This window comes from Melopsittacus undulatus, chromosome 3 (assembly GCF_012275295.1).
Source record: "Melopsittacus undulatus isolate bMelUnd1 chromosome 3, bMelUnd1.mat.Z, whole genome shotgun sequence".
Lineage (NCBI taxonomy): Eukaryota > Metazoa > Chordata > Aves > Psittaciformes > Psittaculidae > Melopsittacus > Melopsittacus undulatus.
This window is the reverse complement of record NC_047529.1, coordinates 112,145,233-112,166,193: the sequence shown is the minus strand read 5'-3', so window position 1 is coordinate 112,166,193 and position 20,961 is coordinate 112,145,233. Positions and strand designations below refer to the sequence as shown.

At 51.1% G+C, this 20,961-nt stretch overlaps 1 protein-coding gene across 1 annotated transcript in view; it reads right to left on the bottom strand.

Annotated features, from left to right (window-relative positions):
* The window catches only part of LOC101879626 (phosphofurin acidic cluster sorting protein 2-like), a 41,724-nt gene that overhangs the window by 12,785 nt on the left and 7,978 nt on the right, over window positions 1–20,961 (bottom strand). Inside the window, exon 2 of the mRNA XM_034061066.1 lies at window positions 5,372–5,459. Coding sequence (XP_033916957.1) covers window positions 5,372–5,459 — 88 coding nt within the window. The remainder of the gene's footprint in view (window positions 1–5,371; window positions 5,460–20,961) is intronic.

Below are 20,961 nucleotides of genomic sequence, written 5' to 3'. Positions count from 1 at the left end.
ATCGCTCCATGTATATAAACGGCTCTTTGCCCCAAGAGGGCAGTAAGAGAGGCACTCGAACCACATGCCCACCGCAGCTCTTTGCTTTACTTGTCTGGAGTGGGTCCAGAGAAGGACAATGGAGCTGGAGCAGGGCCTGGAGCACAGTGTGATGGGAATGGCTGAGGGACCTGGGGAGGTTCAGTCTGGAGAAGAGAAGGCTCAGGAGAGACATTATCACTCTCTACAACTGCCTGACAGGAGGATGGAGCCAGGAGGGGCTGGGCTCTGCTCCCAAGGAACAAGGGATGGGACAAGAGGAAATGGCCTCAAGCTGCACCAGGGGAGGTTTAGACTGGATATTGGGAACAATTCCTTCCCCAAAGGGCAGTCAGGCATTGGAACAGGCTGCCCAGGGCAGTGCTGGAATCACCATCCCTGGAAGTGTTCACAAACCGTGTAGATGAGGCCCTCAGTGCCATGGGTTAGTGGTGGCCTTGGCAGTGCTGGGGCACGGTTGGACTGGATGAGCTTGAAGGGCTTTTCCAACCTGGCTGATTCTGTGATTCTATTCTGCTTTACTATCTGCACAGCTTGGCTGCTGACAGCAGCACTGAATGACTTGGGGATGCTGCCTGCATGCACCAGGCTCTGTTGGTTGCAGGGTGGCACAACTCACAGGCTCCCCAGAAGCCTGTGCTTACTAGCTGTGTCACTCCAGGGCTGTGGGACCAGCTCCAAGTATAAAATAGTTCATGGTGGTTCCTCACTCTCTCCTGCCTCCTTGGGAATGGGCCAGCAAGCTGAGACATTGATTTCAGGAGGCAACAGGCTAGGCCAGCACAGCTGCTGTTGAGAATCAGTTACCATGGCTGTTGTGAGCACTCCATTGACACTGTGAGCTTGTGAGCAGATGGGTCAAAGCTAAACAAATAGGCACAGCAGCACAAAGGAATTTGGTCCTTCCCAGAACCTCATTGCATCTCCATCCCCTTCCCAGCTTTATCCTGGCAGATGCCGTGGCCAGCAGGATCCTAAGTTACCCATGGCCAGAGACCCTTCAGCAACTCAGACAAATCCCAGATTTGGTTAAGCTGAGGTGAGGTCAGAGCCCCCAGCTCTTCATCTCAACACAACCCAACAAGGGGGACATGAATCTGCTCGAGCAAGTTCAGAGGAAGCCATGGAGATGCTGTGAGGGCTGTAGCAGCTCTGCTCTGGAGCCAGGCTGAGAGAGCTGGGCTGGGGCAGCCTGGAGAAGAGAAGGCTCCTTAAGGGGAGACCTCAGAGCAGCTTCGAGTGCCTAAAGGGGTGACAAGAAATCTGGAGAGGGGCTTTTGACAAGGGCCTGTAGGGACAGGACAAGGGGGAATGGCTTTAACTTGACAAAGGAGAGACTGAGATTACACATTAGGAAGAAATTCTTCCCTGAGAGGGTGCTGAGGCCCTGGCACAGGGTGCCCAGAGAAGCTGTGGCTGCCCCATCCCTGGCAGTGTTCAAGGCCAGGTTGGACACAGGGGCTTGGAGCAACCTGGTCTAGTGGAAGGTGTCCCTGCTCATGGCAGGGGTTGGAACTGGATGAGCTTTAAGGTCCCTTCAACCCAAACCAGTCTGGGATTCTGTGATCTTCAATGCAAATGGGACAGCAGCCTCAGAAGACATGACGGGAGCATGCAGGTGGCACTGTAAAGGAGACCACAGTTACATCCCCTCTGGAATCAAAGAGAATGGCAACAACACAAGCATGTCTGAGCACCAAGGAAGCTTGCTGATAAGCAGCAGGATCCAGCAGGCCTGGCTGCTGCTGATAAAGCCCTTTTTTGCACATCTATTGCTAGTGTTATCCACGCTAGCCAGGAAAAACAAAACCAAAGCACCTAGAGAGGGGAGGTAAGAAAAGCCTCCACATTATGCAGTGATGCAGCATTACTGATATTCAAGCAGAGACAAGCTCTTGGGAAACCCTTTTTGGTTTTCAAGAGGCCCAGTCCACACTGTCTGCAGCACTGTTCCCAGCCACCGTGCCAGGAGTGAAAGCTTTTCCTAAAGTGCAGGAGGTGGAGCTCATTCCCTTCACCATCTGTGAGCTTTCCTGGCCAAGAATGCACTTCCTTCCTGAACAAGTCTTTAGTAAGAGGTGATAGGTGGTCACTGTGACCATTTACTTCAGCACATTTACTATTTGTTATCTGTTGCAGAGAGTCTGTCCACCAAAGATCCGTTCTTTCCTCAATACACACATACACACCCAGTCATGGAATGGTTGGATCTTCACTACCCAAGAGACTGAAAACCTACAGCAGCTTTCTCTCCCATCCATGTGTGCATGGTGCCCAGCTCTGGTTTGCAACAATCCCCAATGTTAGGGATAAATCTGTCCTGGTGGGTCTTGTTCAAAGCATGAGACTGAGCTGGAAGAGCATATCAAACTGGAAAAGGAGAACCCAGTATGGGAGACCAGGGCAATGCAGGCAGCAAAGAACCACCCAGAATTTGAGCTAAAGGTGCATTTTGGGAGAAAACAGCCTATTAGAGTATCCTCAAGAAATCTGGTTAGGGGGCAAAAGTGGAAAATCCTACAGGTGGTTGCAATAAGATTAGAAACAAAGCATTGAGTGAAGTGTAGACAGAAAACCGCATGCACCTTCCACGCATAGCAAGTAGGAGCAGAAAATCCCAGTTCCAGCAAGGAGCAGGGCCAGGGCAGCAGGCAGAGACAACGGGCTCCTGAGCTTGGCTTGTTCTGTACGATGTATTCTGGTCCTCTGTGTGGGACTGAGAGATTCTGTCCATCATCCCCCTCCAGCAGCACTAAGGGTCAAACCTGAGTCAGCCACATCCCGAGAGCAGCTGCAGGAGGATCTGCATCCCTCGCAGAGCCCCTGCCACAGCAGCTGCAAGAGCTGGGGGTGCTGGGGCTTGTTTTCCTCTTCCTTGGACTGTTACCTCAACTCACAGCTCAGGACTGGGTGTTTCTGGATTACAGTGTGTGTCTGTGCCAAGAGGGAGCACCATGTTTCCCTTCACACCGTAATCAGTTACAGTGCCAAGACAGAGATTTGCATTTGCATGGAGCTGAGCCAGGCACACCTGAATCTCTTAATGCCATGCTGAACAAAAAGGAAAAGCTCTGATATCTCTGGTCTGTTAAACCAAATAATAAGGGTTTAAAACCACTCAAGAGATAGGGGAGCAAGTCCCCTTTTTCACAGTAGTTCAGACTGGAAGCCACTGAACGTTAATTGTTCAAATAACCTTTGGGAAATGGGTATGTTCTGTAGACATGGATTGCTTCCTTAGTCCTTTGACAGTGGTCTTTTCAGATGAAGGAGCAGAGACCAGCACATGCCACACTTGGAAGCTGTCTTTTAAGACCAGAAGGGCACAATCACTGTGAGGAGATCAGATATTCCAGGCAGGCTTACACTGCTCTTTGGGTCACAAACATTCCTGGAGCAGACTGTCTCCAGAGCTGGGGCTCTTGTCCTGGTGCCAGCCCCTCTCAGGCAGGGTCAGAGCTTTGTTTGTGTCCAATCTGCCATTCAGAGCAGCAGCCTCCTGATGGGTAACTTCCTTAATCCAACACAGATACTACTGAAATGAGAGAAAATCTAGCTCCCTTTTTACTCGTCCCCAGCTGCCCCCTTGGGAACTTGCAGGTCCTCCACAAATCCCATACCTCAGCTGTTTCCATCCAAAAGATGGAGATGGCAATGCTTGCTGAGCAGCCTTCAAACAGCTTCTTGCTAGCATGACTCATCTGTTACCTAGGAGAGGAGCAGGAGGGATGGATCCATCCAAGGCCATTCCGTGGGCAGGCTGCGCTGGAGCTGCCTACAGCTTCCATCTGTTTCCCAGGAAGGCTCAGCAGACCCTGGTCCTGCCTGGTTGCTGGTCAGGCAGGTGGGAGCAGCCTGGGGAGGGACATGAATCCATTCACTCCACAGGTATGTGGCCACACAGAGGGAAGGTGACCAGGTTTAAATGAAGTCCCTGAATGCAGGAGATGGAGTCCCACTGTGCAGCCTCTTCCAGCCTGATGTTTGCATGAAAGAAGAGGCAGATGAGGATGTAAGGAGGGCTGCACGGAAGTCAGAGGTTCCCAGCCCAGAGAAGCACAGCCAGCTTGGGCTGACAGTGCAGGAGATGAAAAGGAGAGAAGGCCTAGTGCAGCCCTCCCAGTCATGGCTTCAGCTGGCTCCTAGCCCCTGGGCCCCTATCTGTGGCCCAGCCTGGACTGCCCCTGCATTTCCAGGTGCAGCCAGATAACTTTCTCCTGCCCGGGTTGTTTCCATGCACAAAAGGGACATAGGTCTCAGCTCTCCTGAATGGCACCATACAGACAGTGATGGAAAGGCCAGCTGGATGCTGACCAACAGCGTGTGGAACACAGCATCCTCCAACTGTCCTCCCTCTTAGCTTTCAGTTCCTCCTGTGCCAGTGAATCAGGTCTGCCATAAAGCAAACCCCGGCTCCCATCACTCTGCTAATACTGCAGCTTCCAGCACTAATCCAGGATTTAGATCCTAATATGTACGGCACAAAGAGCAATGTGGGAGTGCAAAGCTGCTGAGCTCCCACCCCACGGTGCTGTCCATGGGACCAGCAGCTTCTCTGCCAGCTGACAAGTACGAAGGAAGGACACCAGCATCCCAGCTGGGTTAGGGGAGCTGTGGCCAGGACAGCATACCCAAGAGGTATCTTGCTTCCACGATGTCCTTTGGCAGGCAGAAAGGATACGCCTGCACTCGCAGGGACCCATCGTCCTCAGCACCAGCTGCAGAGAGGGCGAGGGGAGGACTGTTCATACCAGGAGGATGGCAAATTCCCTCTCCCTTTGGTGACAAAACTGCTTTCCCCTCTGCCTGGTTCAGAGTAGAGGCACCAGGCTGAGTGGATAGAAAGCACACAGACACGGAGGGAACAGCAGAGGCAGCAGTGAGATCACAGGGGGCAAACGTCAGCAGGAGTCAAAGCAGAGCTGCTGATCCCTTGTGCCCTTTGCTTCCCACCCATCACTCTCCAGGGACAGAGGGGATATGGATGGAGGGCACTGCCAGAAACCATCCAGTGCTGGTTGGGAATGGTGGGGTAGGGGATTCCAAAATCCAAACAGCAGCTGCAGAGGAGGCCGTTGGCTGAGGCAAGCAAGATGCACTCTGTCCTAGTGCAGGGGTCTAACCAAATTCATCCCTGATACAGACTAGCACCAAGCTGTTTGCTGCTGTCCCTGCAGCATCATTCCCACCTGCTGGAGAGCCAAAACCTCTCCAAGGGTGCTAACCAAGACAAGAAGCAAGGGGATGGCACAAGGCAAGGGACATGCAGATCAGCACTTCACAGAGGGCACAGGGACAGGTTTGCTGCCATCAGACAGGGTGAGAAGCCTACCTGGATCTTCACAGCGATAAGCACAGAGCTCAGCTCTTTGTCCAGCTCTTTGAGGACTGTGAGTTTCTTGAGGCGCAGACTGCAGAGCCTGTAAGACAGAGAGAATGGGACACATTCAGGCACCACCATCCCTGGGGCCCTGCCACATGGTACCTGGTGCTCAGAAGGTAGCCCCGGTGCTCGGCCCAGCCACAGGCACAAGCTCGGCTGAGGAGCACTGGCACTCATGAGCCACCGAGGAAGCCCATTGGGGAAAAAGGGAAAGAAGGAAAATTAACAGAGCTAAAGCAGGCTTAAGGGATTAACATGCAACAGGAAGTCCAACAGCAGGCCATGTGGTAAAGAGATCCCTTCCCATGCAGGGTTGTTGCCAGCTCTGCTTAAATCTACCTTGGCGACAGTGCTGTTTATTTATAAACCAAAGCACTTAAATCCACTCTTATCCTGGACTTAGTTAAAGCAAATGTTCCCATGCAGACATCACAACTCAGCTGCTCCTCACCGGGTGCTGCGCAGAGCTGACCTGGGAGGCTTCATGCAGGAAGGCTCCCACAGCAGAGCCACCCTGCCAGCCCCAAGCCTGCCAGGAGAAGCCCTCGAAGGAGCCTGAGCTGTCAGTGGCTGTATGCACAAGACACCACTGCTGTGTGCAGAGGGGAGGAGAGACCTACTCCACTTTCAGAGAGCAAGTCCCTGTTGCCAGCAAACAGGAGCGATGAACTGGGACAGCAGCGGGTTCTTCATCAGGCCCTGCAGCTCTGGCACCAGGATGATCAGGCCAATCACACGCTGTAAGATGAACTGGGATGAGAAGCGACTGCTTGAGAGCCTCCCAAGGGGAAGTGTGACAGAGCACTTGTTGGCACTGCCTCCAGCACCTTCCACTGCTGCAGCCTGGGAAGGGCAGGTAAAGCAAGCTGCAGTGGTGTAACACAGAAGGATGCAGAGCCAAAGGCCATGACAGCACCCTCCTGGAGTCCCTATGGAGATACCTATGGCCAGGGCCACCAAAGGCTTGCTGTAGATCACATCCCCCAGCTGAGCTGTGCACAGCTGTGTGCAGCACACCAGCCCTGGTGCTGACCAGGAGTCCTCTCCTTGCATTTTGGCTCTCCAGCACCCTGCTACCACAAGCACACATCTGCTCTGCTGCTGCACACTTCTGTCACTGCAAATTGCAGTAGGTTTGGCTCATCCCAAGTAACCTTTCCAAAGCAGATCCCAAAGCATGAGGTACGAGAAGACAGAGCCGGCCAGGTTACTATGTCCCTTTGTTGCCTGTAAAGCATTTCACAGCTTATGACTCTGTCTGCCTTAGGAAATCCAGCCTGTTTTCCCATAATTCTATTCCTGGTCCCCTCCATCATCCCACCTCCTCCCAAGTGCCTCTAGACAGACCAAACCCAAGGCCAAAGCTTGGGAGGAGCAGCAGGCACCCTACTTCCTTTTGTCTCTGAGGGTTATAACAGCACAGGGTGGGAGAAGGACAGAGGGTAAAGACATTCTGGGAACAGCAGAAGATTCCAGTGCCAGCAGGGTACACATTACCATGAGCAAGGCTGCACCCTGTGACAGGACACAGGGAAGAAAACAGCATCCTGCAAGCAGATACATCCACCTTGCTGCTGCTCACGGCTGCCTACAGTCCTGCTCCCAGCCTCATGTCCTGGGGAGCACATGTGGCCATTCAAGACAGGCTGTATCCTCTTCTCAAAGAGGCCAGTTCAGCACATTAAATAGGAGCCCAGCACCACTATACTGAATTAGAGCACCTCATTTGTTCATTTTTCCTATCCTCGTAGGAGAGAAGCCCCTCTTAACAGCCCCTGCTGCCCTCATCTGCCTGGGCAGTCCACTCTTTCCTGCACCCAACATCACCATCTCACTGTCCACATTTACCAGGCATGTTCTGCTCCGATCAGCCCTGGGCAGAGTGCCTAACAACTGTTTAACCTCTGGGCAGATGATCTCAGAACAGCTTGGTTGGGCAGCAGATTGTCTCTGAGCTTGCAGCACCCAGCTGCTCCATTAAACATCCTCAGAAGCAGCTTTCCCACAGCAGGGAGCTCACACAGGTCTGTCCAGGAGCTCTGACTGCCACCCAGAGGCCTCCTGCACAGAGCCTGCTCTCCCACTGTGCGCTCTTAGCACTCCTCTGCCCTCAGATATGTATTTCATAGTATTGCAACACCACTGGGGCAGCACAGCCACTCACTAAAGGTGCACAGGAAAGAGCAGGTGATGCCCCAAAGAGATACAACAATTAGGACAAGGCACAGCAGACCCCCGGGGGGGTCAAACACACAAGATGAGGAGGCTCAGAGAAGGCACAAGAACATCAAGAGATCATGTGCATGTCTCAGCCAGCAGCAGTAGCTATGAGTGACCATCAGAGGTGAAAGCAGCACTGAGCACTTCTGTGTGTAAGACATCAGATTCACGCAGCATGACAGAAGAGATCTGCTGTATTTATGGCGAGGATCTCTTTCTAAATGCCTCACATGATGCGCAAAATCATTCCCTTCCCCAGGGCTTTCAGAACTGACAGCTGAGAGCTGCAGCCAAACTGTAGCCAAAGCTGCTCCTGGACCAGCCGCTGTTTCCTGCCCAGGGTTTTAACAGGTTATGCTTTTGGAACATCCTGGTTCAAAGAGATCAGCCAAGATGTGTTACTGAGAGCACAGGGACGCAGGGAGCCATGCGAGCAGAGGCAGGCAGAGCTGCAGCACTGCTGTGCTCAGGGGGTGTTGGATCTGTCTTTCCAGAAAGCTACATCTGCTCCAGGCTTTCAGCTGCTTCTGTGCTGCCAGAACATGACCATGCAGGCAGGGCAAACCTGAGCTGCCCGCACGTGAGCTCCTCAGGTGCAGAACTGCTGTAATACTGCTTTCCTCCTGACAGAATGGATGCTCAGGACAAGAGCCAACACTGAGATCCCTCTGGCTGGCTGCTGCTCATGGCATAGTCAGGAAGGGTGGGTTATTCCAAGCGGGAAGGCCATGAAGCATTGGCATGAGGGTACACAGCTTCTCCAGTGCCACTGCAGAGGCCATGACACCCCAGATCAGGTCAGAACAGGCCTGGCTGCAAGGCATAAACAGCTCCCACAGGAATGCCTGGCCAAGGCCATACACCCCATCAGGAGCACTCCCTGCTCTCCAGCATCCCCAGCTAAGCACAGACAGCAATGACACTGACCCAGCAAAGCTGCCAGGACTCCCACTGCTCCCCAGCACATGTGCTTACCCCTCCAGGCTGCTGAGCTGCCCTGTGCAGGCTGGAGGTGGCTGCAATGGCAAGTGCATGGCAGCATCTCTCCAAGCTCTTGCTGCTCTGCTCATTTCCAGGATGGCTCCATGTGGGACACTGTACACAGCTGACAAAGAGAAAGCTAAAGCCGACATGTAACCTGAGTGCCACCTCCTGACCTGAGGACTGCTTCCTTCTGAAAAATGCCACCTCCTGACCTAGCCCTGCTGAGGACTGGGAGCTCCAATGTGCTTTGGAGCCTGGGCTGCAAATCACAGAATCAGCCAGGCTGGAAAAGACTTTCAGGGTCATCCAGTCCAACCGTTCCCTAGCACTGTCAAGGCCACCACTAACCCATGGCACTGAGGGCCTCATCTACACAGTGTATGAACACTTGCAGGGATGATGACTGCACCTGCTGCTCATGTTCAGCTCCATCAATCAGCACCCCCAGGTCCTTTTCCATAAGCAGCTTTCCAGCCACTCTTCGCAAGCCTGGAGCATTGCATGCGGTTGTTGTGACCCAGTGACAGGACCCGTCACTTTGCCTTGTTGAACCTCACACCACTGGCCACAACCCATGGATCCAGCCTGTCCAGACCCCTGTATATAAAGGCCAAAACATAAGCAACTCTTGCTGTCTTGGGACTCCAAGCAGCATTCTGGTAAGCTTAGTTTTTCCTCCACAATTGCTGGTAAACTGCATAGAAACTGGAGACAACTGTATGCTTTTATGAATCAAGTATTAAAGACACCAGTGATGCAGCTGTACAGGAAGAACTTTGGATGAACACTGCACGTGTAGCTTGTTCTGAACATAAAACACACAGTGGTGCTGGGCACCTGACAAGAAACACGGGAACAAGACTGTTACGGGATAGGTGATCAGATCCTGAAGAGAAGGCAAGAAAATTTCAGTTCAGATATGCATATAATACCCCGTGATGCATAACAATAAGCATGTGTTTAAAATTCAATTTAAAAGAAACAAAAAGATACTCTTATCTCTCTCCAACCCTTAATTTCCCTATATTACAGCTGTGCCTACCATTTAATTAATCTGCTTCTTATCTGTTAGAAAACATGCACACCAAATGGGAAGTTTCATTTTCTCCCTGGTGATTCACATTGTCATGCTCAAAGAGATCTCCACCCCGGGCCCTGTGAGCATCCTCCCAAGAAGGCGGCTGAGCTTCAGAAGCTTCAGGGATATGTGGAGCCAACAGTGCTGCATGCTGAACACACAGGAGCGAGGGGATGATGCTGTACAGGCCGTGTGCTCCAGGGAGGACCTCAGCTAAGAAGCATCAGGTCCTAAATTAGCTTAGGAGCTTTAAAGATTCTGCCCTCAAGGGCTTACCTGTTTGAACTGCACTCCACTAAAACCAGCCCTAAAGGAACCAGCTCCCTTGAAGCAAGGGTTTCAAGAGCCGTATTTTTTTCCACCTAAAATGAAAACAGCCTAAGTTTTCTGATTCCTTTAAACAAGCTTGATTTAAATTGTGGCTTCGGTTACTCTGACCTAAATGCGTTATGCCTGGGAGAAAACAACTTGAGCTTCAGCAGGAATGAGCAAGCAAAGGCAGGAGGGAGGCTGTGGAGAGGCAGTGGTTCTTGCTGATGTGGCCAGCTGGAGAGAGGGAAGACAGGGTGTCCATGGTCTGTGGGAAAGGGCTTCCTGCCCCTACCCCTGCGGAGGCTGCTCTGCTTGTGCAGCATCAATCTGCCCCACAGCCCAGCTCCCACTTCCCTCTCACAGTCAGCTCATTGGGAAGTCAGGAATGCAGCTGTGCCTGGGGGGAATCCATGCAGGTTGCCACAGCAGCTCCACAGATCCATGCCACTGGAGACCACCATGCTCAGAAAATCCAGACATCAAAGAGCTTCTAGCAGCCTGGATGACAACCAGTTATTGTGCTTTCTGGCTTGCAAGCCTAAGGAACATCAACCCAGCTCAGCCTTGTGCACAGACTATCTCCAAAGGACACCAGAGCAGCTGGGATGTGCAGCGCGAAGCCAGAGTGTGGAGGTACCATAAGGCAGATCCTGGGACCAGGATTCCCTACATTTGTCCATCTGAGGGAACAACACATGGGAGATCTTTGAGAACGACACACAGGGGTTTCAGAGCAGCTCGTGTGTCAGTGTGCAACAAAGCTTGTTCTCTATTAGAAAGCAGCCTGAGCTGCTTCAGCACAACAGGCAGTAAAACCATAAAACCAGACCTGCTGCGGTGAGTAGTCCTCAGAACCACACCATAGGGGCTGACACCAATTCAGAGCACAGCAGTCTTCAGCAGTTCCCAAAATCCCAGAAATGAAACTGGGTATTTTCCTTTCCTCCTGGCTTAGCTCATCTTTCAAAGCTTGAGCTTCAGGACCTGATGTTCAACACCTGGCTTAAGCCTCAGCATCCCTCAGGCTCACAGTATTAACATGTGAGTAGGCTTAACTCAATTGCTCCTGTCAGTCCCTCCAACTGATTTGAACTGCCACGTAGAAAGCACAAATGATTCCAGAGATAACCTGGAACATGAGACTCATCTACCATTTGCATTTCTGTCAGCACTACTTCTGCCTCCCTCTGCAATACCCCAATTTGACTGTCACTTTTGGTGATGCTGCGGGATGCAAAAGCTCTGCAACTGAACACTTACAAAGCATAATAACCCCCCCGCGTGCACACGTTCCACTGGCAGAGGAAACACAAGAGACGTGACTTAGCTCTGCTTGCAAGGAGAGAGATTTAAGCCAGCAATGTGAGCAGCCATGAAATATGAAGAGAAATCCAGAAGATACAGGTGACAATGAAGCTGTTAGGACAGAGATCAGGCACAGCACTATGGAAAGCCCCTGCACCAGTTACAGCTACCTCTCCTCATAGGTTTGGTGGCTACATAATCATAGAACCCCAGATTGGTTTTGGTTGGAAGGGACCTCAAAGCTCATCCAGTTCCAACCCCTGCCACAGGCAGGGACACCTTCTACCAGACCAGGTTGCTCCAAGCCCCTGTGTCCAACCTGGCCTTGAGCACTGCCAGGGATGGGGCAGCCACAGCTTCTCTGGGCACACTGTGCCAGGGCCTCAGCACCCTCACAGGGAAGAACTTCTTCCTAATGTCTCATCTCAATCTCCCCTCTGTCAGGTTAAAGCCATTCCCCTTGTCCTGTCCCTGCAGGCCCTTGTCAAAAGCCCCTCTCCACATTTCTTCTTGGCCCCTTTAGGCACTGGAGCTGCTCGAAGGTCTCCCCTTCAGGAGCCTTCTCTTCCCCAGGCTGACCCAGCCCAGCTCTCTCAGCCTGGCTCCACAGTAGAGGTGGCTCCAGCCCTTTTAGCATCTCCATGGCCTCCTCTGGACTCGCTCCAACAACTCCATGTCCTTCTTGTGTTGTTGCTCCAGAGCTGTACACAGGACTGCAGGGAGGGTCTCACCAGAGCAGAGGGGGAGAATCCCCTCCCTTGACCTGCCGGTCATGCTCTGGGGATGCAGCCCAGCACATGGCTGGTTTCCGGGCTCAAGCACATGATGAACTGACTCAATCTGCAAATCCAGCAAAAATGAGCCTAAATTATAATGAGTTGCTTCATTCCAGGCCAGCACAGAGATGGCTTGCCACATAGGCATGTGCTGGAAGCACTGCCAGGGAAGGGGTACCAGTGCAAAGCTGTCAATCCATACCATCCAAGCTATCATGCTGAGTAGGTACATTGGACTTGGCATTTGGCCTGAGAAAGGAATAAAGCTCTCCCACCTTCTTTTGAAACAGCCCAGTTCCTGAGTCACCCACAGGAAGCACTTCCATTGCCAACCCAGCACCCAGCAGAGGCATGCAACTCAGCAGAGCTTCCAGTTAAGGTGAGACAGCAGCAATTTCAGGTGCCTCTCACCTTTCTCTCCTTCAGCACTCCACAGCACTACCAGAGCTTCATCGAGACACTGTTATTTGCTTTATTCAAGTATTTTTATACCCCCTGTTTGGTTCTGTTCTGAGTCCTGCAGCCTGCCGCATAAGGTTCCTATTGACAGCTCTGGCTGTGCTGTGATGGGAGCTCACACAACAGCGTTGGGCCATGTGCTACTTGCACTGCGGGAGATGAAAGATGCCAAATAACACAGATTCTTGGGGGGGAATTAAAAAGCTGATATTTGAGATGATATTTATTAGAACACCATTCAGTGTTGGGATCTAACATGTCACCTCCTAAGGCTCACCAGATAAGGCTTCCCATGGGGGTTTGTTCCATGTTTAAGATTAGGAGGGACATTAGGCTTAAAGGTCTGTCTGGCCTGAGCTCCTGCAGAGCAATACAGAGACACTGTATCTGCTGAACAACCAGAAAGTGGCAATCCACCAAAAACCCTGGGAAAAACGGTCCATCCTTCAACAGTAACAAAATCACCTGGGCTGGTGTCGAGCTACCTCGGAAATGTAGTGCCCTTTTTGTGAGGTTTGTCAATAGAGTAAAAGACTACTTGGCTAAAAGAGTGCCTCACCATCAGCAATTGGGTGCAACTCCTTCCAACAGACAGACAAAGCAGGAGCCTGATTCCTGGAGTAACTCCTCCAGCAACAGCATCCCATACTCATTCACGGGAGCTGAATTTAACATTTGCAAAGCTCAAACTCAACAACTTCACTGTAAACAGCACCTGAGTCTTTACACTTAGAAGCAAAGTTGCAGCTTTTGAAGAGCCCCAATTCCCATTCTGAACAGCTCTCCCTGGATCCAGAGATGGATTCCCTTAGGAAACATTTCCTTTCCCAAAATTAACTATCAGACAGTAGGAGAAAGCTTCCCTTCCCCACCATGCACTCCTGGCCTGAAAGTCTCCAACACAGACCCAGGGACCTCCAAGGTGTTTCTGCAGAAACGGGGACAGTCACCACCACCCACCCTCACACCCATAGAAGGGAACACTCTCAAGCCCCCAGAGCATGCAGTGACCTGTCTGTTCTGCTGCATCTCAAGCAGACAGCAGAGCTTAACTGCACACAAGCATCTGCACAACATGCCCACAGGCACTTCCCATGTCAAGTGCTCAGCTGGTTGATCATCCAACAAGCTTTACCATTCCCTGCCTTCTCCTCCCTGGCCCACACCTCACCACCACCTTACCTGAACCCACAGACTTAATACTGTGTGACCTGCTGCAAGACACAGGTAAGCTCTTAGGGACATGGTGTAGTGGTGACCTTGGCAGCGCTGGGGAACGTCTGGACTTGATGAACTTGAAGGTCTTTTCCAGACGAGTTCACTGTATGCTTCTATGTGGAAGCACCCACTTGCAGATAAAGTATGAGACTTTAATGCTGCCCTGTATGGAGCCAGGAGTTAGACTCAATGATCCTCATGGATCCCTTCCAGCTCAGGAAAGTCTATGATATCTGAATTGGAAATACCTCTTCTATCTGAACACATTCCCCTAGCACCTGAAGCATGTGAACCAACAGCCCTGCAAAGCAGCAGCTGTAGGATTTGCTTTACACCATGGCCTGCCAAGCTTTCAGGCAACTTCCAGAAGGGCTGTGGGCACCTTTGCTTTGCTTCAGGGAGAAGCAACTGGGAGTAAATGGCAGGACTGTGCAGAGCAGCTGGTGGGAGATCAGTATCTCTGGTGGGTACTTCATGGGCAGTTTGCATGCCCCTTCCCATCTCTTCTGGACAAGGGAGGGCAGGGTTTCAGGTCCATTGGGACAGAAGGATCCTTGGGAGGAAGAAAGCAAGGCAAGAGGTGTTCATCCCAGCAGCTCCACTGCCTGGTAAGCTGGCACTGCTTCCCTCAGCCACTGAGTGGCAAACTTCCTTGGAAAACTGGAAAGGACCATGCTGACTGATCCCATCCAGGTCCATGCCAGAGAAGATGAAGTCAGCTGCAATGGGTGAAGAAATCAAAACCATAGTATCCTTCCAGCAGCCATGGTGTGGATTTCCATCAAACCCTCTTTCTGCCTCCCAGCAGAGCTGCTGCCAGCTCCAGGGAATCCCACCAAGCAATGCTCTCCTGTGAAGGAGCAGCTTCCCAGCAACCTTGCCACATTACTCCATTCTGCTTTGGGTTGGGGAGAAAATTAACTCAGAAGAAAGAAAACAACTCCTACCAGCTTATCCACTGCGAGGTATGTCAGTTGGATTTGTATTCCAGTTCATTCTAACCCATCACCATGAACATCACTTTCAGGCAGACTTTTCCATCTGCACTCCCAGGGCATGAGAGTGTATTGTACATTACACACTGCAGTCACACCACCTTATGCTTGCTGTAGTTCTCATGTCTTACTGAACGACTCACACTACAGGTGACTTACTAATGCAGCAAGAGCTTGGAAGTCTGCCAACAGCCATTGAGAAACAGCTTGAAATGCATCCCAAAGGACAGGAGAAGAGCTCAACCACACACCTCGCAGCTCAGCTTTCTCAGATCTGCCACAAAGTAGGTGCCTGAAGAACATTGGTCACATTCTGGAGCTGTCTACAGCCAGGAGCAGGATTTTACATCCAGTTTTGTAACTGGATGCAGTGCGGTGATTGACAGCACAGAGATAGATCTGATTCTAAAGCAAACCCTTTAGGAGCATCTCACCCTTTTCATGTAGAAGCTGCAGACTCCAAGACACACACAGCTTATGGTGATGGAAAATTCCTCCTTTTATTAGACACCTTCCTGCAGAGCAAAATCTGCATACACCTCCAAAACCAGATCTTCACTCTTAAGAAGAGCTGCTACCCTTGGTATTCCGAGATGATAGTCACCAGAAGCAGAACCTCAGCAGGCAAAGTCAAAAGAAAATGAATCTTGCCATAGGAACTACAGAGCTTTACAGGAAGCCTCCTGCTGTCACTGCAACAGAAAGTTCATGACAAATCCTGGGAGGGTGGGGAAGAGAGATGAGCATGAAAGAAATACCTCTGAGGGTCCTGGGCAATTCAACACACTCAGGTGTGTTCAGGTGTGTTCACATGGAGGAATAAGATGTTTTCCTGGTCCTTGATGTCAAGGCCTTCCACTGGCAGGGTGGAAGTCAACCATATTTCAGGGGTACTTGCTGTGGACCTGCATACATACTATAAGAGAGCTTGTGAGGTTCACTTCCCAAAGCACAGCCGGTGCAATCAGAGGAAAGGCAGCATTCAGTGGGGGTGAATTTGCTCCAAGTTTGTCCTCGGGGACAATTCAATATTAGGGACAGAGTGTGGTGAAACTTGCAATAAATCCTTGTATTTTGGGCTGTGTATCTTAAAGACAGCATGTCACAACCACAGCTGGGAGATGTGGATTCGGCAGTGGCTGCAGCCTGAAAATCCATCCCTCTGCGACCCTGTTTCACTGGCCTGGTCATTTTACTCTCAGGTTCCCAGCAGTTGCACCATCACACCATCTGTCATTAGCAGACCTCCTCACCCACCAGTTTGGACAAGGGCTGCTCCTCCTCCCGAACACCACGGGATGTCTGTGCACAGGTTACCAGGCAGGAAGCAGCCTCCTTCCCTCAACACCCCTTTTATCCAATCCCTAGCATCAAGGCTTAGTCCTTCAAAATATTTGCACCAGAGCTTGAAAACAGAGAGGGAAGAAATCAGCAAGGGCAAAACCTGCCTGGTCCTCAGCCAGCCTCACCTGTCCTTTATGTAATCTCCATGTTGTAGGAAACAGGGAAAAGCTTGGTGACTGTAGGAACCAGAGCAATCCTACGCAACCGCCGCAGCCTTCTGCTCCTGCTGCCTGCACTTCCCACAGTTAGTCAAGAACCGAGAGCCAGGACACCCAAAAGGTGCTTCTACAAACCCTCACATTGTCACCAATTTCCCTTTTTTCTTTATTCTTTTTCTTTTTGAAGAAGGTTCCCCTTTTTTAGCAGTTGAGCAGTTGTTGTCCTACCTCCTGCTTCTGAGCAAAGCCCTCATCTTGCTCTCTGCCCTGCTGCTTAGACAGAGGAACCACACCAGACAGCAATTCACCTGCTCTGCTGACAACTCAGGGATCCTTCTAGAGGGCTGTCAGCAGCAAATGTTTGCTCTGGACAACAGGAATGGGATTATGAAGCCTCACATGCTTTACTTCTACAATCAAATACAAGCAGTGCTGGCAGAACAACACATAACCTCACTCTTCCTTTCCATAACCTCTTCCAGGGTGCTGTGCTGTCAGGCATCACCAGGAAGATGCTCTGCAGTAGACCTGTCTCCATCTGGACAGCTGAGGGTGCAGCCAGCCTGGAAGACACCCACACTGAACACCTCTAACCTCAATAGGAGGTTTGTCTGGATAGAAAGCACATCTATTCTGAAGGCAGAGAGCGTGCAGCTTTTCTCACACAAAGCTACCCTGGATTTTAAACCTTGATCTACTTTGCTTTGCCTTCTTCCCAAAGAGAGTTCCAACACCCTGTGTGTCTCCCAGCCAGCACATCTCCTTGAAAAGTCATTTACTCTCAGAGTATTAGGAAAAAAATAGCTTGTAATTAGGCAGAGTTATGAATCTTTTGTCATTTGGGACCTGAAACCTATTCCTATTCATGTCAACAGGAGCGTTTGTCCCTGTGGTCAGGACTGGACACAACACCAGTGACTCCTCATTTTTCAGATAAGAATATAAGATCTCTAGGGGCTAGCAACTGACTGCTCTGCCTCCTGTGCTCAGCAGGGTTTACTTGGGATGCTGACCTCTTCTGCTAGCCCATCACCAACTGTTCTGCTTTGCTGCACCTTGCCCAAACACCATCCCACTGGCATGGGCACAAGCTGCCACTGTCTATGGATCTGCTGAAAGCTTCAGAATTCCCCCAAAAGACACTTAGATCTATGAAGGCAGTGTCCAGGTCACTTAAAAAGAGAGGCCAGACACTCATTCCTCACCTGGACATACGGATAGGAGTCAAATTTTGAGGCCAACTGCTCCTACGCTCCTTGGACAAACTCCAAGTGATCAGTGTGAGGCCTCATCACAGTTTCATCAGGGAATGGTCAAGGCACAGAGAGGATGGGTGATTTCCTTCACAAACACCACATCCCTGCCCGCAAGGGTACGAACCCAGGATTTCTCTGTTCTAACTGGGGTCAGGATTAAAGGATGGCAGTAACTGGATTGCTTACTGCAGTCACAAACCACTATAATAAGGTTAAGAGATTTCCTTTCCCTCCTCTTGGCTAGGTTCTGAGTAGGCAGAAGTCATAAGGCAGGGGGGTGGCTGTTCAACATTGCCTCCTCTCATTGCTGAAGAGGGGTGTTCAGGGTTGTTCATTTTGCCACCTACTCAAGGGCTGACACTTCTCACCTCCCTGGGTTAAAGGCACACTTACCTACCAAACCCTGAGGGTAGCTGACTTACCCCCACAGTGCACCAACACACATCAGCCTGAAAACAGGGAGGTGAGAGAGAGATATCGATCTCCATCACAGGGGACCTAACAGGACCTCCAATCTCCTTCTAATCGCCGATTCCTATGAAACATGGTTCTTTGAGGTGGTTGCTCTTGACAAGCAAGGGCAAAATTAGGCAAATAGATCAGAATCTGGGAGAGCTGGACACTGTGACACTGTAGATTTTCTGAGTAGTTTCCTGTGTGAGGCTATGACCCAAGATTTGTTATTCACACAACCCAAACACTTGGGGAGGGGGGAAGAATACCCAGCACATTTAACTGAGGACAAACCACAGCAAACAACTGCCCACCATGTGCACAGGAGAGCTGAAGTAATAGAGCCACAGCCCCCAGGCGCTGCTACAGCCAGACTGCACTGCTTGTACAGAAGGAAGCAATTTAGAGCTAAGATCTGGTTCCAGGCAGAGAGGCAAGATTTAATCCATCTCTGCCACTTGGCAACTGCTGGATGAATCACTTCACCTCTGCTTCCCCCTAACTCCTGCTGGAGAGAGCAGAACCCCCCAAAGAAGAGGCAGCATTTCATTACAGCACATCATGCAGCATCCACCACAACAGGGCACGAGACTTCCTGCGCCTGCCGGCGCCTCCTGTCACACAAGCTGATTTCCAGATAATAAGCACATTGTCAAGAAGCATCTCCTGAGGAAGCATTAGGATCTGCCCAGACAGCCTGGCCCAGCATGCTGCTCCATCACACAGCCATTATCCTGCAAGCTGTGCACGCATTAATTGTTCCTAGCAGGAGCAACATTTTTCCTCAGCACAAAGAGCCCTTAAAACCTCAGCAGAAAGTCTGACAAATCCCAACTGATTCCCACATACTGCTCCCCAAACCTTCCTCCAGCCCTACCAGATCCCTCTGAGCCTGCTCAGGGGATTCCCAGCCAGCAGCATCCACATCAGACAGCAAGAAGATCGCTGCTGGTGAGCTGGCTCTCAGATGGTTTCTCTCCAGTTGCCCCTTTCTGAGCACCCTCAGGCTTCCCAGCCCAGCTCCTCAGTCTATGGAAGGCAGGGAAGAGCCCCCAGCCATGTCCTCCAGCTTCAGTTTTGCCCTTCAAGCTCAAAGAGTGTATGGTCAGTCTTGTAATAATCCGTTCTTCCCCAGAAGGACAAATTTCTTCCTCTTTGAGTACTGGCACCATGCTGCAGGACATGGGCTTTGGGAGCAGCCCTGCCACTCCTCAAATCACTTCTGCATTACAATACACCTCCACAGCACACAAAGAAATGGCATCACTGCAGCACAGAAACAAACAACTGGGAACAAAGTGGGGAGAACTAGAACGTGTTCTCCAGGACTAGGAAGTGATCATTCCCTTGAACTGGGCACTGGTGAGGCCACACCGTGAATCCTGTGTTCAGCTATGGCACCTCACTACAAGAGAGACATTGAGGGGCTGGAGCAGGGCCAGAGAACGGCAATGGAGCTGGTGCAGGGCCTGGAGCACAAGAGAGATGGGGAATGGCTGAGGGACCTGGGGAGGTTCAGTCTGGAGAAGAGAAGGCTCAGGAGAGACATTATCACTCTCTACAACTGCCTGACAGGAGGATGGAGCCAGGAGGTGCTGGGCTCTGCTCCCAAGGAACAAGGGATGGGACAAGAGGAAACGGCCTCAAGCTGCACCAGGGGAGGTTTAGGCTGGATACTGGGAACAATTCCTTCCCCAAAGGGCAGTCAGGCATCGGAACAGGCTGCCCAGGGCAGTGCTGGAGTCACTGTCCCTGGAAGTGTTCACAACCCGTGTAGATGAGGCCCTCAGTGCCATGGGTTAGGGGTGGCCTTGGCAGTGCTGGGGAATGGTTGGACTGGATGAGCTTGAAGGGCTTTTCCAGCCTGGTTGATTCTGTTATTCTCTGATCCTGGGAGTCAGAGCTGAGGCTTCAGGCAGGGAAAGGGTCATCTGAATTAGAAGAAGAGCAAGTAACTTCAGATCCTGGATCTGAATCTAAGCCTGACTTCAGTGTCCAAAGCACAAGGTCATCTTTCTGCTCTATTATCAAGCAAGTTACTTGTTTAACAAAAAGCATGTGACCAAATTCACTGCTGCTGCCTAACAGCCTCCCTGGAAACATTAGAATGAGCTCATTTAACAATCCACAGGTCAGTGCTGCTGCTGTAGGCAACAGAAAGGGCACATTACCTGGGAAACACCACATCTTTAACTGGTCATTGCTTTCCTTAAGGTCACTGTGTTTGAACTTCCAGCTGTTTACTTGGGGTCTGCCCAAAAGCAACCTCAGGACAGGCAGAAAACAAGTGGAAGTCTGCTGTGGCACATCGATCCTCTCTCATTTTAGCCATGCTGAAATTAGGCATCGGGTGGCTAATGTCACAGACCTTTCTTCACAAACATAACATGTCCGGAGCTTTACTGTCTACATACACAGCAGAACTGCTGCACCAGCTGCCCCAAACCCAAGGCATGCTGCACTCACTGCCAGCTTAGTGCAGAGCAGCACTCAGTGGTGCGGTAAGGTGAGAACGCACCACACCTCCACGGAGCCACTGCACCAGCAATCTGCCATCATGCCTGCTGCTAAACAGCTCCTTCACTGTATCTCCGGGCTAAAATAAACTATGTTAATGAATTAACCACCACAAAGCAGCAAGTGATTACAAAAACACCACTTGCAGCTTTGTCTACAGGAGGAAAAGAACAAGTGCTTCATACACAGTGAGAAGTACCTTTCAACCAAGTCTGAGAGTGCTAATGGGGACACAGGACAGGCTACATCCTAACACTCACCACCCCAAAGAGCTCAGCTGGGGTACACCTCCAAGTCCACTGGAGATATGCCAGCACATCCACACCGGGAAAAGCAGTGAAATGAGGTCAAGGTCAACTCATTCATCCACACCAACTTCCTCCAGCTCTCTGCTGCAGGCATTTGTTCAAGTGCCAACAGACACTAGCCTGGCAAACCTTGCTGCAGTGGCTAAAAACACAGGG